The sequence below is a fragment of the Amblyraja radiata genome, chromosome X, assembly GCF_010909765.2.
Source record: "Amblyraja radiata isolate CabotCenter1 chromosome X, sAmbRad1.1.pri, whole genome shotgun sequence".
In the NCBI taxonomy this organism is placed as follows: Eukaryota; Metazoa; Chordata; class Chondrichthyes; order Rajiformes; family Rajidae; genus Amblyraja; species Amblyraja radiata.
In genome coordinates, this window is record NC_045999.1 from 11,570,483 (window position 1) to 11,596,030 (window position 25,548).

The 25,548-nt window shown below is 46.3% G+C and overlaps 2 protein-coding genes and 1 long non-coding RNA gene across 3 annotated transcripts in view; 1 reads left to right on the forward strand and 2 right to left on the reverse strand.

Moving 5' to 3' along the window:
• The window catches only part of LOC116968282 (hydroxylysine kinase-like), a 26,893-nt gene extending 26,559 nt beyond the window's left edge, over nt 1-334 (reverse strand). Inside the window, exon 1 of the mRNA XM_033014995.1 lies at nt 181-334. Within this exon, the coding sequence (XP_032870886.1) occupies nt 181-251 (71 nt within the window). The 5' untranslated portion in view covers nt 252-334. The remainder of the gene's footprint in view (nt 1-180) is intronic.
• Nucleotides 1-1,365, forward strand: part of LOC116968288 — a 19,066-nt gene extending 17,701 nt beyond the window's left edge. The window contains exon 3 of the long non-coding RNA XR_004410448.1: nt 1,192-1,365. This is a non-coding gene — a long non-coding RNA (uncharacterized LOC116968288). The remainder of the gene's footprint in view (nt 1-1,191) is intronic.
• The window catches only part of LOC116968284 (hydroxylysine kinase-like), a 6,912-nt gene extending 3,995 nt beyond the window's left edge, over nt 1-2,917 (reverse strand). The window contains exon 1 of the mRNA XM_033014997.1: nt 2,906-2,917. The gene's annotated coding sequence lies outside the window, so the exon portion shown is untranslated. The remainder of the gene's footprint in view (nt 1-2,905) is intronic.
• Between the last annotated feature and the right edge of the window lie 22,631 nt (nt 2,918-25,548).

A 25,548-nucleotide genomic window follows, 5' to 3' on the forward strand; every position in this document is an offset into this window, starting at 1 on the left:
TTAGGTATTTAAGAAGGAACTGCAGATGTTGGTCTGAAGAAGGGTTTCGGCCCGAAACGTTGCCTATTTCCTTCGCTCCATAGATGCTGCTGCACCCGCTGAGTTTCTCCAGCTTTTTTGTGAACCTTTATGCATTCATTGACACACATCAATGTCCCTGATAAGTATTCACTGACGTACCCCAATGTTTTGGGATTGACGCGCACTTGATATTCTTGATATTGAAAATTAAATAAAGGATTAAATAGCATGTAGGTTTACTTGTATTAGTGTTATTGCATTTGTATATCAATGTTTTGAGAACATATTGTTATTGATGATAAGAAACTAGAAAATGCGCATATTCCAAGGGTCAAAATCTGTGTAAAAAGTTAACCGTTCTGATTGTAATTTCAGAGTACAGTGACTGGGACAGCGCTGCTCTCCTTGTATACAAGTAAATAAAGTGTGGTGGCTAACCTTTAGTTCCACTATACGGGAGAACGACGGAACCTGTCGCTGGAACGCAGATTTCTTCCTGTGTAGAGTAGTTGAAGTACGCCATCACATTCGTTGCTGAGAGAGATATTGGGGACAATTGCGGCGCCAGGCAGGGAAGAGCAATTGCGATGGGTGGTTTGGTTAAGGGCTTGACTACTTGGACGACCTCATCCACGAGTTAAGAAGACCCTAGACGAGTTTAAAAAAATGTCAAGGTCGTGTTGACTCACCAAAGTAAAAGACCTCCTACGACCCCCTTCGACCTCAGTCTTCCACACCTAAGACCAACTACGACTAGCTACGAGTGGAAAATGATCACATGATAAAATGATGTCATGTTTGCATTTTTTTTCTCGGGCCAGTTAATGACCTACGACTATCTCCGACTACCTATGACTACCATCACGACCTACTACGACCCACTACGACCTACCCACGACCTACCTACAACCTATCAACGAGTAAAAAGCATCAATTTTTTCCATGCTGACCTTTTGTTTACTCGTGGACATTTTTTATCAGGATGTAAAAACTGCCGCGACCTACTTTAGGCCACGAGTACGCGGAGACCACTCACGAGCATGAGGAAGAGTTACGAAGACCTCCAACGACCTCCTACGGCCTCGTGGCGACCAAGCGGCGAGTATGAGTCAAGGGCAAACTCGGCAGAGGTCGCCAATTAGGTCGTGAAAGTGGGACAGGGCCTTTAAGGATCAAGGTCCTGTCAGAGCCGCGAGCGTCGAGGTTCCAGTCTTTGACTAGCTATCTGTGCGCTGTGTCCAGTGTGAGTGTGAATGAATATGATTGTAACTAAAATGGCCCAGTCTCCCCAAGGGGACGCTAACAGCTACAAACAGAAATTGTGGAGTTTAGAATCTTGAGACAAATTCTCATATTGTGGTATTAATTTGTTATGATGAATTGGTAGTGTTTCAAGCTTTTTACTCAGGCACAGTGTTTGTGTGGTATTGGAGCGGAGTATTGAAGGGCCTGCAGACTTTCACTAAAAACTGAACATATGAGAACTAACAAAATAAAACAAAACAAAAACTATGGAATTCAACTAACAGCTTACACACAGAACACAGTGAACACACTGCTGAGAAAACACACTTCCTTATAAGTGTGGGATGATTAGGATGTATCAAGTGCTTCCATGTCATAAAGGGATTTTCACAGTTCTGTTTGGGATCTTGTTGCCTGTGGCCTTGAGTTTGCACGCTGTTCTTTACCACCGTGTTCAACTGACTTATTTTCAGACGTTTAACCACTTTTTGAGTGAACTAATCCCATCAATTCTCTGCAAACTCCTACAATTTGTAATTTGCAGATCGATCTACTCCATCTGTCCCCCTAGTTGAACATGAAGCACGGGCACCCCTTCAACAGCGTACACGTCAATCCGCAGGGGATCCGTTTTTATAATCCAAGTCCAATAATAAATCAGAATTTGGAATTGTGGTTTGGAAATTGTTGGACTACTCTGGCATTTTTAATATTTTACATTTTCACAGGCTCAGTCACAGTCATAGCATGGAAAGGCCCTTCAGCCCAATTCATCAATGCTGACCAAGGTATCTTTTGCTCGTCCCATTGTCGTCACCATACAACTGAACTCTTACAATTTGCATTCTTTCCCCAAACACACTTTAATTACCTGTGCCCAAGGTGAGCAGCACAGTCCAGTTTCCGCATTGCTCTAAAATTCAGCTCGCAAACATCTGCCTTTACACAGATATTGACCGATTTAAATTTTGTCCACTTTCTAATTCCTTATCGCCAATCACAATAAGTTCTTAAAAACACTAATATCTAAAAAAAACTACTTTCAGAGTCCGAAGAAGTGTCTTGACCTGAAAAGTCACCTATTCCTTCGTTCCATAGATGCTGCTTCACCCGTTGAGTTTCTCCAGCACCTTCAATTTTTCCAGCATCTGCAGTTCTTTCTTAAACATGATATTCAATACTCTATTTGTATTTAATCTTGGTAAAGAGAACTCTCTAGGGCTTGTCATGTGTTGTTACAGCTGGCTGCGCTTCAAAGGAACTTCTTCTTCTTTCATGTGGCGTGCACAGCCTAAAGTTGTTAGACAATTTGTTCTATTTGATCTTCCGTTTGTGCACGTCGAGTTGATTGCATTAGTCGAAACATGGCGGACCACGTGAAGGTTGCAATCTTCCACCCCACATCAAAGGATGACTCTCAAGAACCTTGTACTGTACGGTTCAACGCATGTTCAATATGTTTAAAGTCAGGTATCCCCACATCAACCAAAACTAATTTCAAATCAGCATGTCAAAAAACAGGCCATTGTTAGCTGTAGCTGGGTGAGAATGAAAGCTGGTGATTTGGGGGGGGGGGGGGGGGGGGGGAGAGAGAGGGAATGCAGGGGTTACTTGAAGTTAGAGAAATCAATAATCATACCACTGGGCTGTAAGCTGCCCAATCAAAATATGAGATGCTGTTCCTCCAATTTGCGTTTAGCCTCACTCTGACAATGGAGGAGACCTAGGACAGAAAGGTCTATGCGGTAATGGGAAGGAGAATTAAAGTGTTTAGCAACTGGCAATTTAGCTAACATTTCATAATTCACCCTGTTCCCTTCCAACCATATCCCCCCCCACGACGTTACATTCTAATATATTCATACTTACTTTATTAGCCTAGTATGTTTTGCAACATACGAGGAATTTGATTTGCTACACAGTCATACTAATAAAAAGCAACAGAACACACAAAATACATTTTAACATAAACTTCCACCCGAGTGACTCCTCCACATTCCTCACTGTGATGGAAGGTGAAAAAAAGTTCAATCTCTTCCCTTTTTGTTCTCCCGTGGTTGGGGGCCACCAGCCTTCCGTTGACGGGATGATCTTAACTCCAGTAACCGGCAGCGAGCCCTCCGCATCGGATCGATCAATCTCCTGCATCAGGTGGATGTCAGCTCCCCCACGCGGGTGATCGACACCGGGTCGGGGCTGGTCAAAACCTTCTGCGACTGTGAAGCTCCTGACTCAGTCTCTCCCGAGACTGCGAGCCCTTGAGCTTAAAGTCTGCAGGCCGCAGTTGGAGCATCGATCCCAGGCAAGGGATGTGCCCCGAAGGTAAGTCCACGCCCTGTGGTGGGGCTCAAAGTCAGTCCCGAGCAGGTCTCCAGCTCCACGATGTTAGGATGCAGAGCGACCAGAGATACAACCCGGAAAACAGTCACAAGGTAAGATATTAAAAAATAGTTTGCCCCACCCCCCATTTAAAACAAACCAGCGAACATTAACACAAACTTTTAAAACAAACTCAAAATAACAAAACAAGAGACAAAAGGACAGACAGACTGTTGGCGAGACTGCCATCGCGGCCACCTGGTGGTTTACTCCCCTAAAGAGGGTGGTGTTGCCTTACGATGGATTCCGGTGGTCCGCAGCACAGAATGTGTAATCTTCACAGTCAGACAGGTGTAGAAATCTGCAGTCCTACTCTGAGCGCAAATCAACAAGCACTCAAAACCTATGAATACCACAGTAACGCAAATAAATATAATCAGTACATCTGTTACCACCCACATGAACAAAAGCTGTCTAACCTGCTGAATGCTTCAAGCATGTCTGGTTTTGTTATGATAGATCTTAAACACGCATTTTACTGTCATAACATACCAGCTCTGTCCAGTTGAAGGTACAGTTGCCTAGGATGTATGTTTGGCTGGGGTTGTTAAATTAGCTCTTTAGCCGTATCTGAGTGTTGTTCTCTGCTTCAACTCAGGTTAATACTGTGACTGCAAAGGAATTTCCACAGCATACATTTTATTTGTAAAGAGCAGCCCTCTGAGCAGACCTGAGCTAAGGAATCTAGGAGTCATAAATAAGAGCACAGCACCAACAAATCATGTACTAACACCTGAGATGAAACAGACAGTTCAACACCAGAACAACTTCAGGGAGTTATTTTGTCCTCCAGCAAACAGCCAGATACGTCCAATTTCTCCAACACATTCAGTTGCCACACAGTGTGCTTCATCAGGGAGTGTTGGATAGATAAATAATGCAGAAAAAAAGGGTGTGCAGAATGACAAAAGTTGTATAAACAGGCCCCGGGTCAGTAATTTAATTCAGTTTTACAAAGCTGACAACCCATAACCAAACGTTTAAGTGAAGCATTCGTTCCTTGGCCATCACCCCCACCATAAACAAATAGAAATAGGGAAGATGGAAGGGGTGGAAGATAAATGTACAGAGGAGGGGAAAGGAACAGTGATGGGTGGTGGGAGAAATGTGTCTGCACTTTCAGGTTTTGTAACACTGAAAGAATTAGAATACATCAAATGTCAATGTTTCCCTCCCTCTCTCCCCTTCCATCGCTCCCTCCAGCTTTACATTCTACTCAGGGCCAGCCTTAAGCCGATTGGACCGATTGCCCCCAATTGGGCCCCGCGCCTAAGGGGGGCCCCGCACTAGAGTAATCCAAAGCAAAGATCCTATAGCGGAGCAAGATAGGCTACTCCTGCGAAATACAATGGGTTGATGTGTAGTACGCTACGGAGGGAATCCTGGGCGTTTTTCTCCTCCCATATTAGTAACCTGATCCTACCGACCCGACCCGACTCGCAATGTAATCTTATAGCAGAGTTATAGGATCTTTGGATGTAATTCTTTTAGTTGTCACCTCTGTTAATTCTTGTCAAGAATAAAATTTGACTCTGGTAATAGTGTTTTTTTAAATGTTTTTTAAATAATTTCTTTTTAAATGGTTCATAGGCTGTGTTTGAGTAGATTTTGTGTAAAGCGGTACCTAGCCGACCCGACCAGACTCGCAGGGTAATCAACGTTGCGGGGAAGTTTTTGTGTGTGACATATGGTTAGATTCATAATTATGTTAGTTCATAATTCTCTTAATTCTTGTTAAAGAAAAAAATGTTTATAAATTTTGCCTCTGGTAATTTTCTTTTTTAATGTTTTTAAAATCAGTTCTTTTGAATGGCTCATATGCTGTGTTGATTTTGTATTACACTTGCACTCTGTATTTCATTCACTAATCACAGTAATGTAATCACACTGTTCACATCTGCACTATTTGGGAAAATAATAGCAATATGAAGATTACAGTTGCTCTAGCCCTGAAATGTTACTTAAAGTTTGTGCTTATTTTCTTTTTTCTATGGAGTTGTTTCTCCACAATAAATAGCAATGTTACAAAATTTTGAGATTTTAAAAATCAAGTCTGTAATTTATCCCATCAGATAAAGCATAAAAATAAGTTTAATTTGACACCTAATTCACTTTCATATCTCAAGTATTTAAAAAGATATGGCCATTTTCATATTGGGAAATGAGCATCTTGTTCCCTATTGATTTTCTATGGACATAACAAAAAAGCTGTGATCGTGAACAGTCAAAAGCCCATAACTTTCTTAAAAATTAAGAGAACTGAATGAAATTTTCAGTTATCATAGATTGAAGCATTCTGAAACAAATATAAAATAATCTTACTTGGATGACCTGAAATTAAAGCATATAATTAGTTAGTTACCTAATTGTAGCTAATTTCAGACTTCAATTACTAGATCTAAACATCTATCCATTTCTTAATAAATGATTAACATTTTTAAATAGCCTAAATGGCCAAATAATATTCACAAATAATTCACAATAAAACATGATTTTTAAATCTCATTTACATTAATTTATAGGCCAAATGGAAGGAATTTAGTGTTCAATTGCTGTAAATAAATGCCTATTTAAATCAGCTTTCCAGTGGGTCCCTGTGGAACGCGCTGGTTTAGAACGTTCACATTGCGGTAGATTTGTGCCCCCAAATGCCCAGAAAATACTGCGGGATATAATGGGCCCAAAATGAGCTACTCGCAATATTAAACTTTTTATAAAGGGATCTTTAGAAGCCCTTTTTAATGTAAAAATATGCAGCCTACCTTCAATTATTTGCTTTATGAGACCTTGCTGGTGGTCGCGGGTTTAGAGATTGATTTTTAAACTACTATAACTATTATACGAGGCCTTTAAAACTAATAATAGCTTTTGCGACGGGGTCTTTCAGCGGTTTTTCGTTAATAATTAACTAGGCTGAACATCTTCGATTTGAACAGCCTAGAGAAAATCGCGTTTTAAACCCGCCCCCCTCTAAACGGCGCCAAAATCGCGCACACCCGCAGCGACAGATTTTCAGCGACGCTTCAGGTAGGCTTTGCAACAGACCTACAATAAACGGGGTCTGGTCTTCCCAATAACCAGAGAGTGGAATGAGATCGGTCTGTAATGGTGGGGCTATCTAATTGTAGAATTTCATAAAATTAAATTTGTTTAAGCAAGATTTATAAATGATGTATAACTTAAGGATGGTTTTATTCAGCGAGCATACAACAGACTAGATTGTGCTGGAAGGAACACACATACATGAATGTGATATAGATGTATGTAATCATGTAACACACAAAATTATATTTATTCTGGTTTTTATATCCAATGTTGAACTTTATTTCAGACCAAACAAGGTACATTAAATAATAAACATTGTAAAAAATTGTAACCCTCCCCGCAGCTTGACTCTGGTGTTTTGGCCGGGCTGATCCGGGTCAGGCTCCCCCGCACGCTGTGGAAGGAACATAGGCATCTTTTCGCTTTTATTGTGATTTATTTGTCTTTTTAACACGGAATATCTGATAACGACACATTAGCAGCACATGGAACCAACATTGCACTAACCCACTCAATTTAATAATTCAAAGGCAAGATCCATAAACAAGGATAACAACTTTCATTCTGTCATACATGGTGAGATTTTAATGTGAATATCTCATAACGGCACATCAGCAGTATATTGCACCAACCCACTCAATTTTAAATAATTCATAATACTAATCAATGGTCAACACTTCATTTCTGACATTTCATCAATAAATAATTTGACATCATGTACTTTACTTATGCGTCACTTTTAGAACTTTCTTACACTTCCTTTTAATGGTCAGGTCCTGCAAGTCTCTATTCTTGAATTTGAGTCCATAATGTATGCGGGCACTGACAAAGATCGCTACAATTCGCCCCTTGACTCTCTGGCAGCATAAGTTCATGTCCTTGTATTCCTTAGTATTGTGTATCGCTGTATTTATTAGATTGGAGATGTTGTTCCTGGTCATGTTAGCATTGTCGAATTCTGTGTGGAACACTTTCTCGCACACCTGACAGAACGCGAGAAACTGTTCTGAAGGCACCATCAGGGAGCCGAAGTCTGATGTCGATGTGTCATATGCCTTATGGTGGATGAATATGAGGGCAGGATCAACTAAGGTCGTATCAGGTCGTAGCAGAACCTCTCTGCATATGTGACATTTTGAGATCAGTTCATGTGGGGTGAGGAATCTATGGCAGATGTAGCCTGCGATCCCTTTAGCCACAAGGGCCACATCTAACTCCCTCTTAAATATAGCCAATGAACTGGCCTCAACTACCTTCTGTGGCAGAGAATTCCACAGATTCACCACTCTCTGTGTGAAAAATGTTTTTCTCATCTCGGTTCTAAAGGACTTCCCCCCTTTAGCCTGAAGGCTATATGGGGAGCAGAGAAGACTGCCCAAGGGTGCTACAGTGGCACAGCTGGTAGAGCTGTCATCTTGAAGTGCCAAAGACCTGGGTTGTACCTTCAAGCCTTGCAGTTTGTATGCTGTGGATGAAGTCAGCAGGAGGATGCTGCTTATTTATATACATGTCTTTCTCCTGGCTCGCTGCTCTCTATTTCTTCCATTTTCCTGCTGCTTTGTAAAAAAACATTATTTTTTGTTTTCAACCAAATTTGCGTCTCCCGCCGTTGGATCTTTGTCACCGTGTGATCGAGTGAAACTGCATGTTTGCAACAGCCTGAGGCTGAGAACCGTAGCCACGCCCCAGCCTTCATTTCCTAGGCACATCGTGCATATTTTGCTCAAGATAAACTAGTTTGGGGCAGGCTGTTTGTACCCGGAGGAGTAGGAGGTATGTAGACGATAATTATCTCAGGATTGCACAGTGGCGCAGCAGTAGGGTTGCTGCCTTACAGTGCCGAGACCACGGGTTCATCCCTGACTGGGTGCTGTCTGTGTGGAGTTTGTACGTTTTCACTGTCACCACATGGGCTTTTCCAGGGTGATACGGTTTCCTCCCACACTCCAAGGACGCACAGGTTTGTAGGTTAATTGGCTTCGGTAAACTTGTAAATTGTCTCTAGTGTGCAGGATAGCGCTAGTGTACGGGGTGATTGCTGGTCGGTGCGGACTCGATAGCCGAAGGGCCTGTTCCCATGCTGTATGTCCAAAGTCTGAAATCTAATCTCACAATTTAGCGCAATGATACAAATCTGATCACTGCTTGGCACTTACGGTTGAAAAGAACAATGAGCTATTTTTGGACTGAGAAAGAGAACTCTAGTTTAAGCATGACTCCTCTAACCAGGTTTAAATTCTGACCAGGGCCAGGCTTCTTGAGGCCAAAGGCCATGTGTACTTTCAGATACAGATTAACCTTTGAGTGTTTTCAACGTGTGTCCAGTTCAGCTTGTGTGGGCATACAGAGACACTCCAGTTGTTAAAACCAGGCAGTTTCAGATAGTGGACCGATGTTTCTGATATTGCCTCACTAATCAGACCAGAAATTACCCTTTGCTTGTACCAGTTTTTTTGAAATGGGAAGTGAGAATTTGACTTCATTTTGTAATATAATTCCAGTTGTTTCCCTTAACTTCACGCAATATTTTCCATCCCACTTGTAATTTACTCACATCCTTGTTGTTCGCCTGGTTAGTTGTCTCCTCTGCATCAGTTACAATGCATGTGTGTACATCTGTGACAATAAACTCTCTTGATTTGACTTCTTGACATCTCGGTAACCCATAGCACAGGCAAGAAATGGGTTTGGTGGCCGGTTGTTTTGCTGAACACCTTCGCTCAGTCTGCCTCAGCCTACCTGATCTTCCGGTTGCCAAACACTTTAACTCGCCTTTCCATTCCCAGACTGACCTTTCCTGAGCCTCCTCCACTGTCAGTGAGGCCACAAGCAAATTGGAGAAACAGCACCCCATATTTCACTCGGGCAGCTTGCAACCCAGTGGTGTGAATATTGACTTCTCTAATTTCAAGTCACCCCTGCATGTCCCCCCTCTCTCTCTCTCTCTCCCTCCCCCATCCCAGTCATCGTGCTAGTTCCATTGTTTGCATCCATATATCTCTTCGTTATTACCTCTTCCACAGCCAACTATGGCCCTTCGTGGGCTCCACCTTTCCTTGATCATCTGTGCTGGCTCTGATTTGACCTATATCTTTTCATACCTCTCCCCACACTCTCAGTCCGAAAAATGGTCTCGACCCGAAATGTCACCTATTCCTTTTCTCTGGAGATGTTGCCTGACCCGCTGTGTCTATCATTGGTGTAAACCAGCAACTGCAGTTCCTTCCTACACCTTTGGTGTGTGTGTGTGTGTGTGTGTGTGTCTTTGCATCCCTGATATGGGACAGGGTGATGGCTACCAAAGTTGAATAGACTGGCAGCATCCTACTAGCACTGCAGGTGCGGAGCAGCTGGACAAACCTGCACCTTCTTAGGAACTGTAATGACGGAATCTCTGTCCATCATCAGGACTTTTTATCTTGAGACTTAGATAAAGAACACCCATTTATTTAGTGCATTTTGCCACCAAAACGTGTTGCAGCACAGTCCAGTTTCCGCATTGCTCTAAAATTCAGCTCGCAAACGTCTGCCTTTACACAGATATTGACCGATTGAAATTTTGTCCACTTTCTAATTCCTTAGGTATAAGGAAAATTATGAGATGCTGTTCCTCCAATTTGCGTTTAGCCTCACTCTGAAAATGGAGGAGGCCTAGGACAGAAAGGTCTGTGTAGGATGTCAGGGTTATGGAGAGAAGACAGGACAATGGGGTTGAGAGGGAAAGATAGACCAGCCGTGAGTAGATTTGATGGGCAGAATGGCCTAATTCTGCTCCCATAACTTATGTACTTGGGTTCACTGTCAAATACTGCAAGCTCTTTGAAAGAACTATCTGATCATTCCCACTCTTAAACTTTCTCCAAATATCACTGTAAATATTAATGTTGATTTGCATCAGAAAGAAATACATGCTGTCACGTAGCTGATAGTAGAAGCTCAGGATATCTCAAACTGTTTTACAGACAACAGCCAATAATGTACTTCTTAAGTGTTGTTATTTTGTAGAATGGGGTGTGTCGCTGTGAGTGTGTCACTGAGTGTGTCACTGTGAGTGTGTCACTGAGTGTGTCACTGTGAGTGTGTCACTGGTTGTGTCACAGAATGTGTCACTGAGTGTGTCACTGTGAGTGTATCACTGTAAGTGTGTCACTGTGAGTGTGTCACTGAGTGTATCACTGTGAGTGTATCACTGGGTGGTGCATCACCGAGCGTTGTGTCACTGAGTGGGGTACAGTGCAGAATGGGGTACAGTAGCTGTGTGTGTCACTTAGCGGGCAGGTTGCAATCGGACGTCCTCACTCCACCAGTTAGCTCTCTGATGAAACGCCCCCTTCTGCACGCTCACAAATGTAACATGAGACCAGGTGCTTTAACGGAACCGAATAAACCAGTTAGCTGGTTACTGTTATGCTGCCTTTAGTAGAGTTACTTCTCTTTTTCTCTTAGATCAGCCTGTGGTGTCTTAAAAGTCACTTTGCGGAGCCAGAAGCAGCTAACCTGAAATGGGGCCGTGCGTTTGGTTGGTGGCTCTGTTCCTCCTCTCCTGCTGTATAACAGGTGAGAATGATGCCAGTGTATTATTCACAGCTTCTGGCTGCATCTCTGTGAGGGAGTGTAAAACCTGAACAATATTATTTGTATTTTGATGTTGCAGTTTAATTGTGGGCAATTGGTTAAAAATTGGCACAGGTGAGGTTATAGTTTTTAGTTCTTTATAAGATGTTATATTTTTTTAGTTTAGTTTAGTTTATTGTTTGCAGTGAGAAGCTCTTTTGTTGCGTGCTATCCAGCTAGTGGATAGACTATGTGGAAAGACCACAGTGTACTGATACAGGATAAAGGGAATAATGTTTAGTGCAAGATAAAGTCCAGTAAAGTCCGATTAAAGATAGTCCTAGGGTCTCCAATGAGGTGCGTTTTCACACTTCTGTACCTCTTGACTGAGGTGAGACTGGTCCTTGATTATGTTGCTGGCCTTGCCGAGGCAGCGTGAGGTGTAGAAGGAGTCAATGGAATGGAGGTTGGATGTGATTTTGTCACAGTCAATGGTTGAGGTATTTTTGAAAGGACGATAGTGTTAAAATATATATTCTCATTCCATATGAGATTATGAGATTTCATAATCATTGATAGATTATCTACCTAGATCTTTTAAAAAAAATATGTGTTAAAAAGTATGTGTTAGTGTTCCTTGGTTTGTTTTATGTGGGGGGTGGGGTGGGGATGGAGGAAACATTTTCTTCAATCTCTTACCTCGACGGAGATGCGATTCTTTTCCGTTTTGTATCTCTGTCCGTACTGCGGCCTAACATCGCGGAGTTGGCGGCCTTTCCTGGAGACCGATCCGACGCTCCACGCCGCGGGAGTCTGCGGGACTTTAACATCGCGGAGCTTGCGATCCCTTTGCCGGGGATCGAGGTTCCAACCGCAGGGCCTGTGGACTTTAACATCATGAAGCCCGCGGTCTCTGGTAAGAAGAGGCCGACTCGGGAGCTCCATGCCGCGGAGAGAGTTTCAACCGCCCCGACGTGGGAGTTTCGATCACCCCGACGGGGGCTTCGACCGCCGGCTACGGGGGCTTTGATCGCCCCGACTGCGGATGGTTTGACTGCCCCGACCGCGGGAGAACAAAGAGGAAGATGATTGCCTTCCATCACAGTGAGGAATGTGGAATCCACTGTGGTGGATGTTTATGTTAACTTTTATGTGGTTGTGTGTCTTGTTGCTTTTCACTTAGTATGGCTGGATGGCTACAGTCAAATTTCACTGTACCTTAACTGGTTCATGTGGCAATAAACTGACTTTGAAACCTTGAAATCTTGAATCGAATCTACATGGAGATTGGTGTGTACATGAGTAGGGGATAGAGTCTTTAGAGGAAGCAGGGTGGGAAGAAGTGTAGTCTAGATAGCTGTGGGAGTCAGTGGGTTTATAATAGATGTCAGTTGATAGTCTATCTTCTGTGATGGATGGATGGACTGCTCTAAATCGACGTCGAGGTGAGATTGATCCCTGCTGCTAGAGTCTGAGAGAAGGCTCTGGTCTGTGTGGTGTGTGGGTGCCCGACCAATGCGGGTTCCTCCCTGCACTGTGGAATGCTGGCACAGCTGCCCACAACTTCCTCGCTGTGAAGCTGAGAACACAATAGCACAAGGACCAAAGTTCCTCTCAAGCAGGATTGTCAACCTCAAAAAAAACAAGTTCCTGTTATTCACAGAAACAAGGAACTACAGATCTCCATCCCCTTTGCCCTGTTTTCACACCTTCACACCTCCTTATCTATCTAAGGTACACAAAAGAGCTGGAGAAACTCAGCGGGTGCAGCAGCATCTATGGAGCAAAGGAAATAGGCAACGTTTCGGGCCGAAACCCTTCTTCAGACTGATCGGGGGTGGGGGGGGTGGGGCGGGGACAAGAAAGGAAAAAGGAGGAGGAGCCCGAAGGCTGGGGGATGGGAGGAGACAGCAGGGGGACTGAGGAAGGGGAGGAGATGGCAAGGACTAACAACATTTGGAGAATTCGATGTTCATGCCCCCAGGATGCAGACTCCCCAAGCGGAATATGAGGTGCTGTTCCTCCAATTTCCGGTGTTGCTCGCTGTGGCCATGGAGCTCTCTCTCTCTATCGCATCGATCTCTACAAAGCTGAGGCCACGCGCCAACTCTCGGACACCTCCTCCTACTTACCCCTGGACCATGACCCCACTGACGAGCACCAGGCCACCATCTCCAGCACCATCACCGATTTCATCAACTCCAATGCCCTACCCGACCGAGCCTCCAACCTCATCGTTCCCCAGCCCCGCACGGCCCGATTTTACCTTCTCCCCAAAATCCACAAACCTGACTGTCCCGGAAGACCCATTGTCTCTGCCTGTTCGTGCCCCACCGAACTCATTTCCAAATACCTTGACTCCATCCTATCCCCCTTGGTTAATTCCTTCCCACCTATGTTCAAGACACCTCAGACACTCTCCGTCGTCTCCGCGCATTCCATTCTCTAGGCCCACACCCCCTCATCTTCACCATGGACTCCAGTCACTCTACACCTCCATCCCCCACCAGGATGGTCTCAAAGCCATCCGGTTCTTACTCGACCAGAGAAGCAACCTATACCCGGCCACTGACACTCTCCTCCGCCTAGCGGAGCTGGTCCTTACCCTCAATAACTTCACGTTTGACTCCTCCCATTTCCTCCAAATACAAGGCGTAGCTATGGGCACACGCATGGGCCCCAGCTACGCCTGCCTATTTGTCGGTTACGTCGAGCAATCCTTGTTCAATACGTACCAGGGCCCCATCCTCGACCTCTGCCTCCGCTACATCGACGACTGATTTGGTGCCACCTCTTGCACCCGCACACAACTGACTGACTTCATCCACTTCACTACTAACTTCCATCCGGCACTCAAATACACCTGGACCATTTCCGACACTTCCCTACCATTCCTTGACCTCACTATCTCCATTGCAGGTGATAGACTTCTGACCGACATCCACTATAAAACCACTGACTCCCATGGCTATCTGGTCTACACTTCTTCCCACCCTGCTTCCTATAAGGACTCCATCCCCTACTCCCAATTCCTCCGTCTATGCCGCATCTGCTCCACGGATGAGTCGTTCCACACCAGGGCATCTGAAATGTCCTCATTATTCAGGGAACGGGGGTTCCCCTCCTCCACCATAGATGAGGCTCGCACCAGGGTCTCTTCCATACCCCGCAACACTGCTCTCTCTCCCCATCCCCCCACTCGCAACAAGGGCAGAGTCCCCCTAGTCCTCACCTTTCACCCCACCAGCCGTCACATACAACAAGTAATCCTCCGTCAGTTTCGCCACCTCCAACGTGACCCCACCACTCGCCACATCTTCCCATCTCCCCCCATATCTGCCTTCCGCAAAGACGGCTCCCTCCATAACTCCCTTGTTAATTCTTCCCTTCCCTCTCGTACCACCCCCTCCCCGGGCACTTTCCCTTGCAACCGCAAGAGATGCAACACTTGTCCCTTTACCTCCCCCCTCGACTCCGTTCAAGGACCCAAGCAGTCGTTCCAGGTGCGACAGAGGTTTACCTGTATCTCCTCCAACCTCATCTACTGCATCCGCTGCTCTAGATGTCAGCAGATCTATATCGGTGAGACTAAGCGGAGGTTGGGCTATCGTTTCGCCGAACACCTCCGCTCAGTCCGCAATAACCAAGCTGACCGAGCGGTGGCTCAGCACTTCAACTCCCCCTCCCAATCCGTCTCCGACCTCTCTGTCCTGGGTCTCCTCCATGGCCACAGCGAGCAACACCGGAAATTGGAGGAACAGCACCTCATATTCCGCTTGGGGAGTCTGCATCCTGGGGGCATGAACATCGAATTCTCCCAATTTTGTTAGTCCTTGCTATCTCCTCCCCTTCCTCAGTCCCCCTGCTGTCTCCTCCCATCCCCCAGCCTTCGGGCTCCTCCTCCTTTTTCCTTTCTTGTCCCCCCCCCCCACCCCCGATCAGTCTGAAGAAGGGTTTCGGCCCGAAACGTTGCCTATTTCCTTCGCTCCATAGATGCTGCTGCACCCGCTGAGTTTCTTCATCTTTTTTGTGTACCCTCGATTTTCCAGCATCTGCAGTTCCTTCTTAAACTCCTTATCTATCTATCTCCCTCCCCATTGACGTCATTCTGAAGAAGAGTTTTGACCCGAAATGTCACCCATTACTTCTCTCCAGAGATACTGCCTGCCCCGCTGAGTTACTCCAGCATTTTGTGTCTATCTTTGGTTTAAACTAGCATCTGCAGTTCCTTCCTACACATTCCATGACTGCCTGTTTGGAAAGAGGAACCGATACCAAGTGGGTGAGGTTGAAGGAAACCCAGGGTTCCCTCAAGGAAACACTTACGGGTAGCAACTGGCGCAGCAGGTAGAGCTGCTGTCTCGATGCACCAGAGACCCCGGGTTTCATCCTGACCTCGGGTGCTGTCTGTGTGGAGTTTGCAGCTTATCCCTGTGACTGCATGGGTTTCCTCCTGGTGCTCCAGTTTCCACCCACATCACAAACACGTATGTTACTTGTAGGTTAATTGGTCTCTGTAAATTGCCCCGAATTACATAGGGATTGGTTGAGAATGTGGGATAACATAGAACTAGGGTGATCAATGGTCGGCGTGGACTTGATGGGCTGAAGGGCCTGCTTCCATGCTGTATCTATAGATTAAACTAAAGGTCAGGTAATGGGATATCTCCATCCAGTGTGTGATGGGTGGACAGGTGCTTCTGCCCAGTCTCTGCACCAGAGGGGGCAGCTCCCTGCCTGGGTTGTTGTTTCCAATCAGTTTGTGGTATTGGTAACTCCAGTTAAATGCTGCATACTGTGTCCAGGCTGTTCTGCTGTAACTGGGAAATGTGTTCTATGCTCGGGCCCTGTAACTGGGAATAAAAATCACAAATCTGCAATGGCAGAAAATTGAAATAAAAAACAGAAAATACTGGAAACACTCAACAGGTCGGGCAGTATCTGTGGAAGGGAAAGCAAAATGCTGCCTGACCTGCTAAGTGTTTCCAACGGTTTCTCAACGACTTTTCCCGCCCGAGTTGCGGGGTTGAGGATGACCTGGAGCGGGACCTTACATCGCCCGGCGCGACTTTAATGGCCGCGGGACTTGCTAGCGCCCGCCGGGGGGGCTTCAACATCATGACCTGGAGCGTGGCCTTGCATCGCCCGGCGCGGCTTTAATGGCCGCGGGACTTATTTACCATCGCCCGCCGGGGGCTTTGACTTTGACATCGGGAGGAGAATGGGGAGAGCAGGGGAGAGATAAGACTTTGCCTTCCATCACAGTGAGGAGGAGATTCACTGTGATGGATGTTTGTGTAAATTGTGTTGTGTCTTGGTTCTTCTACTTGTTTGTATGACTGCAGAAACCAAATTTAGTTTGAACCTCAATGAGGTTCAAATGACAACAAATAAATTGTATCATTGTATCATTAATGTAACAGGGGTTCAGACTGCTCACTTGCAGTTTTGTCTAGAGACTGTAGAGACTGTAGAGACTCTGCCATTATGGACCTCTGTATCAAGCTGTATGCGAATGTAACTCCTGTCCCCAGACCTCTGAGCCCCACTTACTCACCGTGTGGGTGCAGGCAGCAGATAGTTAGCAAAGTGTGGAATGTGCCAGTGAGTGGTTGTGTATAAGGTCACAAGTGATAGGAGCAGAATTAGGCCATTTGGCCCATCAGGTCTACTCCTCCATTCAATCATGGCTGATCTATCTCTTCCTTCTAACCATGGTGCCAGAGGCCTCAGCTAATTGTCCAGCGTGGGGAAAGTATACACATATTACATGGTGCACGACCCAGGGGAGTGCAAAGATTGCAAGCATTTCTCTGTTGTTGCTAGCAGTTGATTCAGAGACACACAAAATCACGGTGAACTTGTAACAGCTGATAGAGCCAAAGCCTCACTGGTGCATCAGAGACCTAGGTTCAACCCTGACCTTGAATGCTGCATGTGTGGATAATAATTGGAGTGACATCCAAAAGGTCTGGAAAAAACATTGGTCTGGCATTACCAAATGTACAAGGGTGCCAGATTATTAAAGTTTTAGTGTAGTCCCCATTTCACTTGGGCAGAGAAGACACCAGCCATATACCGGCACCGAATGATGAAGATGTGTAAAGAAATACATTGAATGGAGATTACTGTGCAATTGTAGGGAAGGATGATCACATTACATTGAAGGCCACCTTGTTCATTGGGAAATGGAGAATGTTGACCAACATGTCCTAGAACAGGATATACATTTGGACGTATCTCAAACGCTTTCCCTTGAGGTGAAGATAAATAGTGCTGGCTACCTATGTACAATAGGCTGATGAGTTAGAGGCTGCTGGGCTGAAATGCCATGGATCCAGTTATCTATCATGATGATGGACTGGATGGTTACAGCACAGAAGGAGGCCTTTTTGCTCATCTCATCCCTACTAGAGCAACCTATTAGTTCCATGCAATGGTTCTTTAGTTTAGTTTTGTTTCGTTTATTGCCACATGTATCAAGGTACGGTGAAAAGCTTTTGTTCCGTGCTAACCAGTCAGTGGAAAGACAGTACATGATTACAATCGTGCCATTTACAGTGTACAGATAGATGTTACAGGGAATAACGTTTAGTGCAAGCTAAAGTCCAGTAAAGTCCAATCCAAAATAGTCAGAGGGTCTCCAATGAGGTAGATAGTAGCTCAGGATCGCTCTCTAGTTGTTGGTAGGATAGTTGAGATGCCTGATAACTGCTGGGAGGGAACTGGCCCTGAATCTGGAGGTGTGAGCTTTCACACTTTTATACCTTTTGCCCAATGATAAGAGGGAGGATGTGAGAGTGGCCGGGGTGTGACTTGTCCATGATTATGCTGGTGGTCTTGGCGAGACAGCTTGGGGTGTAAACAGAGTGAATGGAAGGGAGGTTGGTTTGTGAGATGGCCAGGGCTACGTCCATAATTCTCTGCAATTTCTTGCCGTATTGGATGGAGCTGTTCCCAATCCATGCTGTGATGCATCCCGATAAAATGCTTCCTACGGCACCTCTGTAGTTGGTGAGAGTTGTTGGGGACATGCCGAACTAAGGAAGAAGAGGCGCTTTTTCTGTAGCCTCACAAATATGGCAACTTCCCTCAAAGAACATAAAAGAACCACATGTTCCTGACTCCAATCAAATGCTGCAATTTGTTTTATCCATGTGCCACTTAATTCTCTTCCTCTTTCCTTTAAACCTATAACCTCTAGTCCTCGCCCCTTACATCTAGTAATGCTCTTCCATTCGCCAGTGTGTGCTGATCCATATCAACATCTGTCAAAGCTCCCCTCAGTTTTCTCTTCTCCATAGAAAACAGTCCAGCCTCTGTATTCAGTCCTTGTAACTAGACCCTCAACTTAGGAATCAATATTGTAAATCGTCTCTGAACTTCTCCCTAACTTCTTACCAACTTCTTGTTGTGACCAAAATTGAACACAATACTCTGGTTGAGTCCAGCTGCGTTTTATACTTCTGCTTTTATACTCTGCCTTTTTTGATGAAGCCCAGATTTTTACCCCCTGTCCTCCTGCCCAGCCACATTTCAGTGACATACACCATACTCACTCCAGCACTTTGTGTCCTTTTGTGTATTAACCAGAATCTGCTGTCCCTGCTTTCCGCAAGAGAACATGCAAATTTTACTTCGGAGTCACGTGAGTGACTACGTGAAGAAGAACCCCGCCAGGACGCATGCGTTAATATCGCTACACGCATTGCAACGAGTCACAGCAGGTGGAACGACGTTCCCCTTAGCGGCAGAATTTGAAAGCCGGGAACAGCAGGTAAGGAGACTCTGCGTTCCTTCCACTTACCTTACAGGTGGAGACATGGACCAGATCCACGAAGGCTGCGAAAAAGCTGGCGGGGGAGAACCGCGGAGTTGCGGGCAGCCAGCAGCAGCAGCCAACGGCACGCCAAACTCCCGTAATGGGAACAGCTGTGCCCGACTTCGCTCCTGCACCGGCCACGGCCGGGTGGTAGAGCAAAGCCAAAAACTAACAGAGTCGTTGACTCCGATGAGTCCGACTCTGAATAGCTGCGAGCGGCCAGTGGAACGGCCAGTGCCCGTGTGCATTGGGGCCGTTTGGAGCGGCTTCAGGAGCAGCCGCGAGCGGCCAGTGCCCGTGAGCATTGGAGCCGGTTGGAGCGGCTGGGAGCGGGGAACAAGAGCAGCCGCGACGGCCAGTGCCGTGAGCATTGGAGCCGGTTGGAGCGGCTGCAGGAACTGGGGCAGGAGCGACTTCAGGAGCAGCCGCGACGGCCAGTGCCCGTGAGCATTGGAGCCGGTTGGAGCGGCTGCAGGAACTGGAGCAGTCGCGAGTGGCCAGTGCCCGAGAGCATTGGAGCCAGTTGGAGCGGCTGTTGGAGCAAATACTCCAAAGTGACAGGCTCCGGGAGATGGAGACTGATCACAGTGGGCAGCTAGTAAGTCCTACAGCAGTACCTCTTGTAGGGCTACACAGTGTTTCTCCCTCATCAGAGGGGAGTACAGGGGGTCAATTCTGGGCTGACCCTGAAGAGGGGTGTGCAGAACATACCCCTAGTGCACATGGGGTGCAAGAAAACATATTGGATATGGTGTCCCAGTTTATTCAACCCGACCAAACTGGCCAAAACCTGGAACCTAAAATAGCTGCAAGTATCAACTACTTGTCATTCAACCAGCTATAAGGACAGGCATTATTGGACACCATAGCAAGACACTTACCACCAGGGAACTGCAAATCACTGAATGTTCCCAGTGTCAACCAGTGTATTTGAAAACATGTCGGAGCCTCAATCAGAGCCAGGGACTTGAAACTACAGAAAGTTCTGAAAGTCCTAACAGCGGGAATTACGGTTTTCGCCCGCACAATAAACAAAAAAGACATGACACAAGATCACCAGGATGCACTGGCTTTATTTTGCAACTACCAATACGAGTAAACAGCATTAGGAAGAAGTGTCATCCAACCGGCTTTAGACCCTAATTTGCAGGCCTATGCAAACCTGGAACCTCCAAACCACCAATATTACTATTTGGAGGCAACTTATCAAAACAGGTAAAAGAACTTGACGAAGAGGGTAAAACCCTGGGGCTCATTAAAGCAACGTCTAAAAACTACTTCGGCCAGAAAAAAGCACCCCTACGCACCACTAGTCGGCCAAGACAAACTGGTGAAAGCTCAAAGGCCAGGAACACTCAACATCGGTCTTTTTAGGCCATGGCCCAGACCGGCCTTCCTGGGGAATGCGCTAACCCTCAACACCGACCCAACTACAGATCCAGACACCGGCGCCTCAACGTCCACGGAGGATGCCGAAAAAGTAACAAACCTACCAATAGTAACCATGGAGGTAGGTGGGTCTGGTTCCTTACGAGGTTGGTGGGAGATTACAATTCTATCTGGATGCATGGAATAAATTAACTACCGACACTTATATTTTCAGAAGTATAGGGTTATACCATAGAATTTATACAAAAACATAATCCTCCAGTTCAGCATGTATCGAACCGATTGTTGAATTGAATTGAATTGAATCCCTTTATTGTCATTCAGACCTACGGTCTGAACGAAATTTCGTGCCTGCAGTCATACATACATCATACAATAATATACAACAGTAAACACAAATTAACACCACCACAGTGAGTCCACCAAGCACCTCCTCACTGTGGTGGAGGCAAAAAAATATTAGGGTTACTGTCTCTTCCCTCCTCTTCTCCCTCTGCGCTGAGGCGATTCCCCACCGGGCGATGGCACAACAGTCCCGCGGCTCACCGAACCCTGCAACGGGCCGGCTCAAACACCGCGGCCCGGGGGTGGTCGAAGCTGCCGCCCTCCAGTCCAGCACACGCAGCCGCTGGCCCGCGGCTGAACCCAGGACTCAGGTCACCGCCGCCAGAACGCCGTCCCAGCCCCGAGCCGGATCGCCCTCACGTGAGTGCCACTCCTCCCTCGAGCTGGGCCACTCCGACGGGAGTGCCGTTCTCCCTCGGGCTGGGCTACTCCGACGGGAGTGCCGTTCCTCCCTCGGGCTGGGCCACTCCAACGGGAGCGCCATTCCTCCCTCGGGCTGGGCCACTCCGACGGGAGCGCCATTCCTCCCTCGAGCTGGGCCACTCCAACGGGAGCGCCATTCCTCCCTCGGGCTGGGCCACTCCGACGGGAGCGCCGTTCCTCCCTCGGGCTGGGCCACTCCGACGGGAGCGCCGTTCCTCCCTCGGGCTGGGCCACTCCGACGGGAGTGCCACAGCCCCTCGCGGGAGAGTCTCGGCCCCTCGCCAGGCCGTCCTCACGGGAGCGCAGTTCCAGCCCCGAGCTGGGCCGCCCTCACGGGAGCGAGCCCAGGGCGAGTCCTGACAGGCTGCCTCCGGAATCCCGAGGTCGCCAGCTCCGCCATTAGGCCTCAGCGCAGACGGAGGCAGAGAGGGGGGATACGACGAAAAAGTCGTATTCCCCCAAGGGAGAGACAGCAAACCCCATTTCAACCCCCCAACCCCCCCCCCCCACATAAACACAACCTAAAAACCAAAAACGCAACTACACAAAACGAAAAAAAACAACACAAAAAAGTAAAGACAAACAGACTGCAGGCGAGCCGCAGCCGTTCCCAGCGCCGCCACTTCCGGTCATGCTTACAGGCAAAGAAAAATCAAAAGCGTATGCTGAACTACTGTGGCCATATAAAAAAAAGGAGTAATGGAGGAAACCCAACACGAATCACATGAATTCGAGTCCAAAATCTTTATCATAAACAAGATGGTGGTTGCCGCATCATCATAGATTTGACTAATTTGAATACTTTCGTACTATATATTCATTACTAGATGGAAACCTTTGTTACTGCTAAGCAATTGATTTCCAAAGGTTACTACATGGCAAGCATCGATTTAAAAGATGCTTACTATACAGTACCCATAAGAGGTGACCACAGATGTTATTTAACACAATGGATCATCTGGGGTTCACCCTTAACTCAGTTCACATGTCAGTGACTTTGCCGAAAGAAAAGGTTACAGCCTTAATGGAGGCTTGCAGCAAAACCATTGACATCACAAAACCATCCATCAGACTGGTAGCAAGAATAATTGGCATTATAGTGGCTGCGTTTCCAGCCACACAAATCGGACCTTTACTTTATCAAAAATTACAGAGGGCTAAAATACGAGCACTCAAAAATTATGGTGGTCATTTTGACAGACCAATGAAGCTACCAACAGAGGCCATAATGGAACTAAAATGGTGGAAAGATAACATTAGGCATTATTCCAATCCAAACATTATCAGCTACCCGTCTATGGAACTACAAACTGATGCCAGTGCACTTGGATGGGGTGCTACCAATTCCATCTCCAGCTGTGGGGGAGATGGAATGCACAAGAGGCATCATTATTACAAACACTGGGCATAAACTACCTGGGAATGTTAAGTGCATTCCATGGCCTTAAGTCATATTGTTCTGGGTTATATCACCAGCACGTTAGACTACAAATTGACAACATAGAAACATAGAAACATAGAAAATAGGTGCAGGAGTAGGCCATTCGGCCCTTCGAGCCTGCACCGCCATTCGATATGATCATGGCTGATCATCCAACTCAGTATCCCATCCCTGCCTTCTCTCCATACCCCCTGATCCCTTTAGCCACAAGGGCCACATTTAACTCCCTTTTAAATATAGCCAATGAACTGTGGCCTCAACTACCTTCTGTGGCAGAGAATTCCACAGATTCACCACTCGCTGTGTAAAAAATGATTTTCTCATCTCAGTCCTAAAAGACTTCCCTCTTATCCTTAAACTGTGACCCCTAGTTCTGGACTTCCCCAACATTGGGAATAATCTTCCTGCATCTAGCCTGTCCAATCTCTTAAGAATTTTGTAAGTTTCTATCAGATCCCCCCTCAATCTTCGAAATTCTAGCGAGTACAAGCCGAGTCTATCCAGTCTTTCTTCATATTAAAGTCCTGACATCCCAGGAATCAGTCTTGTGAACCTTCTCTGTACTGCCTCTATGGCAAGAATGTCTTTCCTCAGATTAGGAGACCAAAACTGTACGCAATACTCCAGATATATACTTCCCAACTTCTATATTCAATACTCTGACTGATGAAGGCCAAAGTGCCAAAAGCCTTATTGATCACTTTATCTACCTGCGACTCGACCTTCAAGGAACCATGCACCTGTACTCCTAGTTCCCTCTGCTCTATAACACTACCCAGAGGCCTAGCATTTACTGTGTAGGTCCTGCTCTTGTCCGACATCCCAAAATGCGACACCTCACACTTCTCTGTATTAAATTCCATCAACCATTCCTCCGCCCACCTGGCCAATCGATCCAGATCCTGCTGCAATCGTACACAACCATCTTCACTAACTGGAAAACCACTAACTTTTGTACCATCAGCAAACTTGCTAATATACCCTGTATGTTCTCATCCAAATCATTGATGTAGATGACAAACAGTAACGGGCCCAGCACCGAACCCTGAGGCCCACCACTAGTCCAGTCCGAGAAGCAACCTTCCACCATCACCCTCTGCTTCCTTCCATGGAGCCAATTTGCTATCCATTCACCTATCTCTCCTTGAATCCTATGCGATCTAACATTCCAGAGCAGCCTACCATGTAGAAACTTGTCCAATGCCTTACTGAAGTCCATGTACACAACATCTACAACTCTGCCCTCATCCACCTTCTTGGTCACGTCTTCAAAAAAAATCAATCAGATTTGTGAGACACGACCTCGCTCGGTAAAGACAGAGGAGAAATACTCATTGAGGACCTTGCCCATCTCCTGTGGCTCCGCACAGAGGTGACCGCTATGGGTCAGTGGTGGAATATTGCCTTGGGGAAACAGACCCAACGGGTCTGCACTTGGTCTAGTATATAACTAAAACACTTATCTTGTTTGTTTGTATGCGTGCGTGCGTATGTGTGCGTGATGTCCCAATACCCCACCAAAACGGTACACTATAGTGCTACAATTTTTGGCCCTCCTTACTCACCATTTTCCTGTGATGTAAATGAAACAAGTTTCATTCAGATTGATGGTATATTTTACAAGTTATTGACGTTTTAAACTTTACAAGACTCACTTTTCAAACCACGTTTCCACTTGCCCTGCCCGTCAACCGCATCACAATGGGAATCCGAATCTCATTTACATAATAGATCGAAGGGCTAATGCAGAGTGAGAATGTGATGCGATCCCTCAGTAACGTCTCCTTCTGTTTATTCACAGGTGAACGGACACCCGAAGAAGACCAAGAAGGTCAGGACTAATTCACCACCCCTCCCTCCCTCCCTCCCTCCCTCCCTCCCTCCCTCCCTCCCTCCCTCCCTCCCACAGTGCGCCCTCCATCGTACATCTGGGAAGTTTGGGTGGGAATGGATTGTGGATTGGAGGGTGGGAATATAAAATGGAGACGTTTTCACTGGAGTGGACGGAATAGAGTCATAGAGTGATACAGTGTGGAAACAGGCCCTTCGGCCCAACTCACCCACACCGGCCAACAATGTCCCAGATACCCGATCTATTCCTCTCATGATTTTGTATACCACTATAAGATCTCCCTTCATCCTCCTGCGCTCCATGGAATAGAGACCCAGCCTACTCAACCTCTCCCTATAGCTCACACCCACTAGTCCTGGCAACATCCTTGTAAATATTTTCTGAACCCTTTCAAGCTTGACAATATCTTTCCTATAACATGGTGCCCGGAACTGAACACAATATTCTAAATGCGGTCTCACCAACGTCTTGTACAACTGCAACATAGAAACATAGAAAATAGGTGCAGGAGTAGGCCATTCGGCCCTTCGAGCCTGCACCGCCATTCGATATGATCATGGCTGATCATCCAACTCAGTATCCCATCCCTGCCTTCTCTCCATACCCCCTGATCCCTTTAGCCACAAGGGCCACATATAACTCCATCTTAAATATAGCCAATGAACTGTGGCCTCAACTACCTTCTGTGGCAGAGAATTCCACAGATTCACCACTCGCTGTGTAAAAAAATGATTTTCTCATCTCGGTCCTAAAAGACTTCCCTCTTATCCTTAAACTGTGACCCCTAGTTCTGGACTTCCCCAACATTGGGAATAATCTTCCTGCATCTAGCCTGTCCAACCTCTTAAGAATTTTGTAAGTTTCTATAAGATCCCCTCTCAATCTTCAAAATTCTAGCGAGTACAAGCCGAGTCTATCCAGTCTTTCTTCATATGAAAGTCCTGACATCCCTGGAATCAGTCTGGTGAACCTTCTCTGTACTACCTCTATGGCAAGAATGTCTTTCCTCAGATTAGGAGACCAAAACTGTAC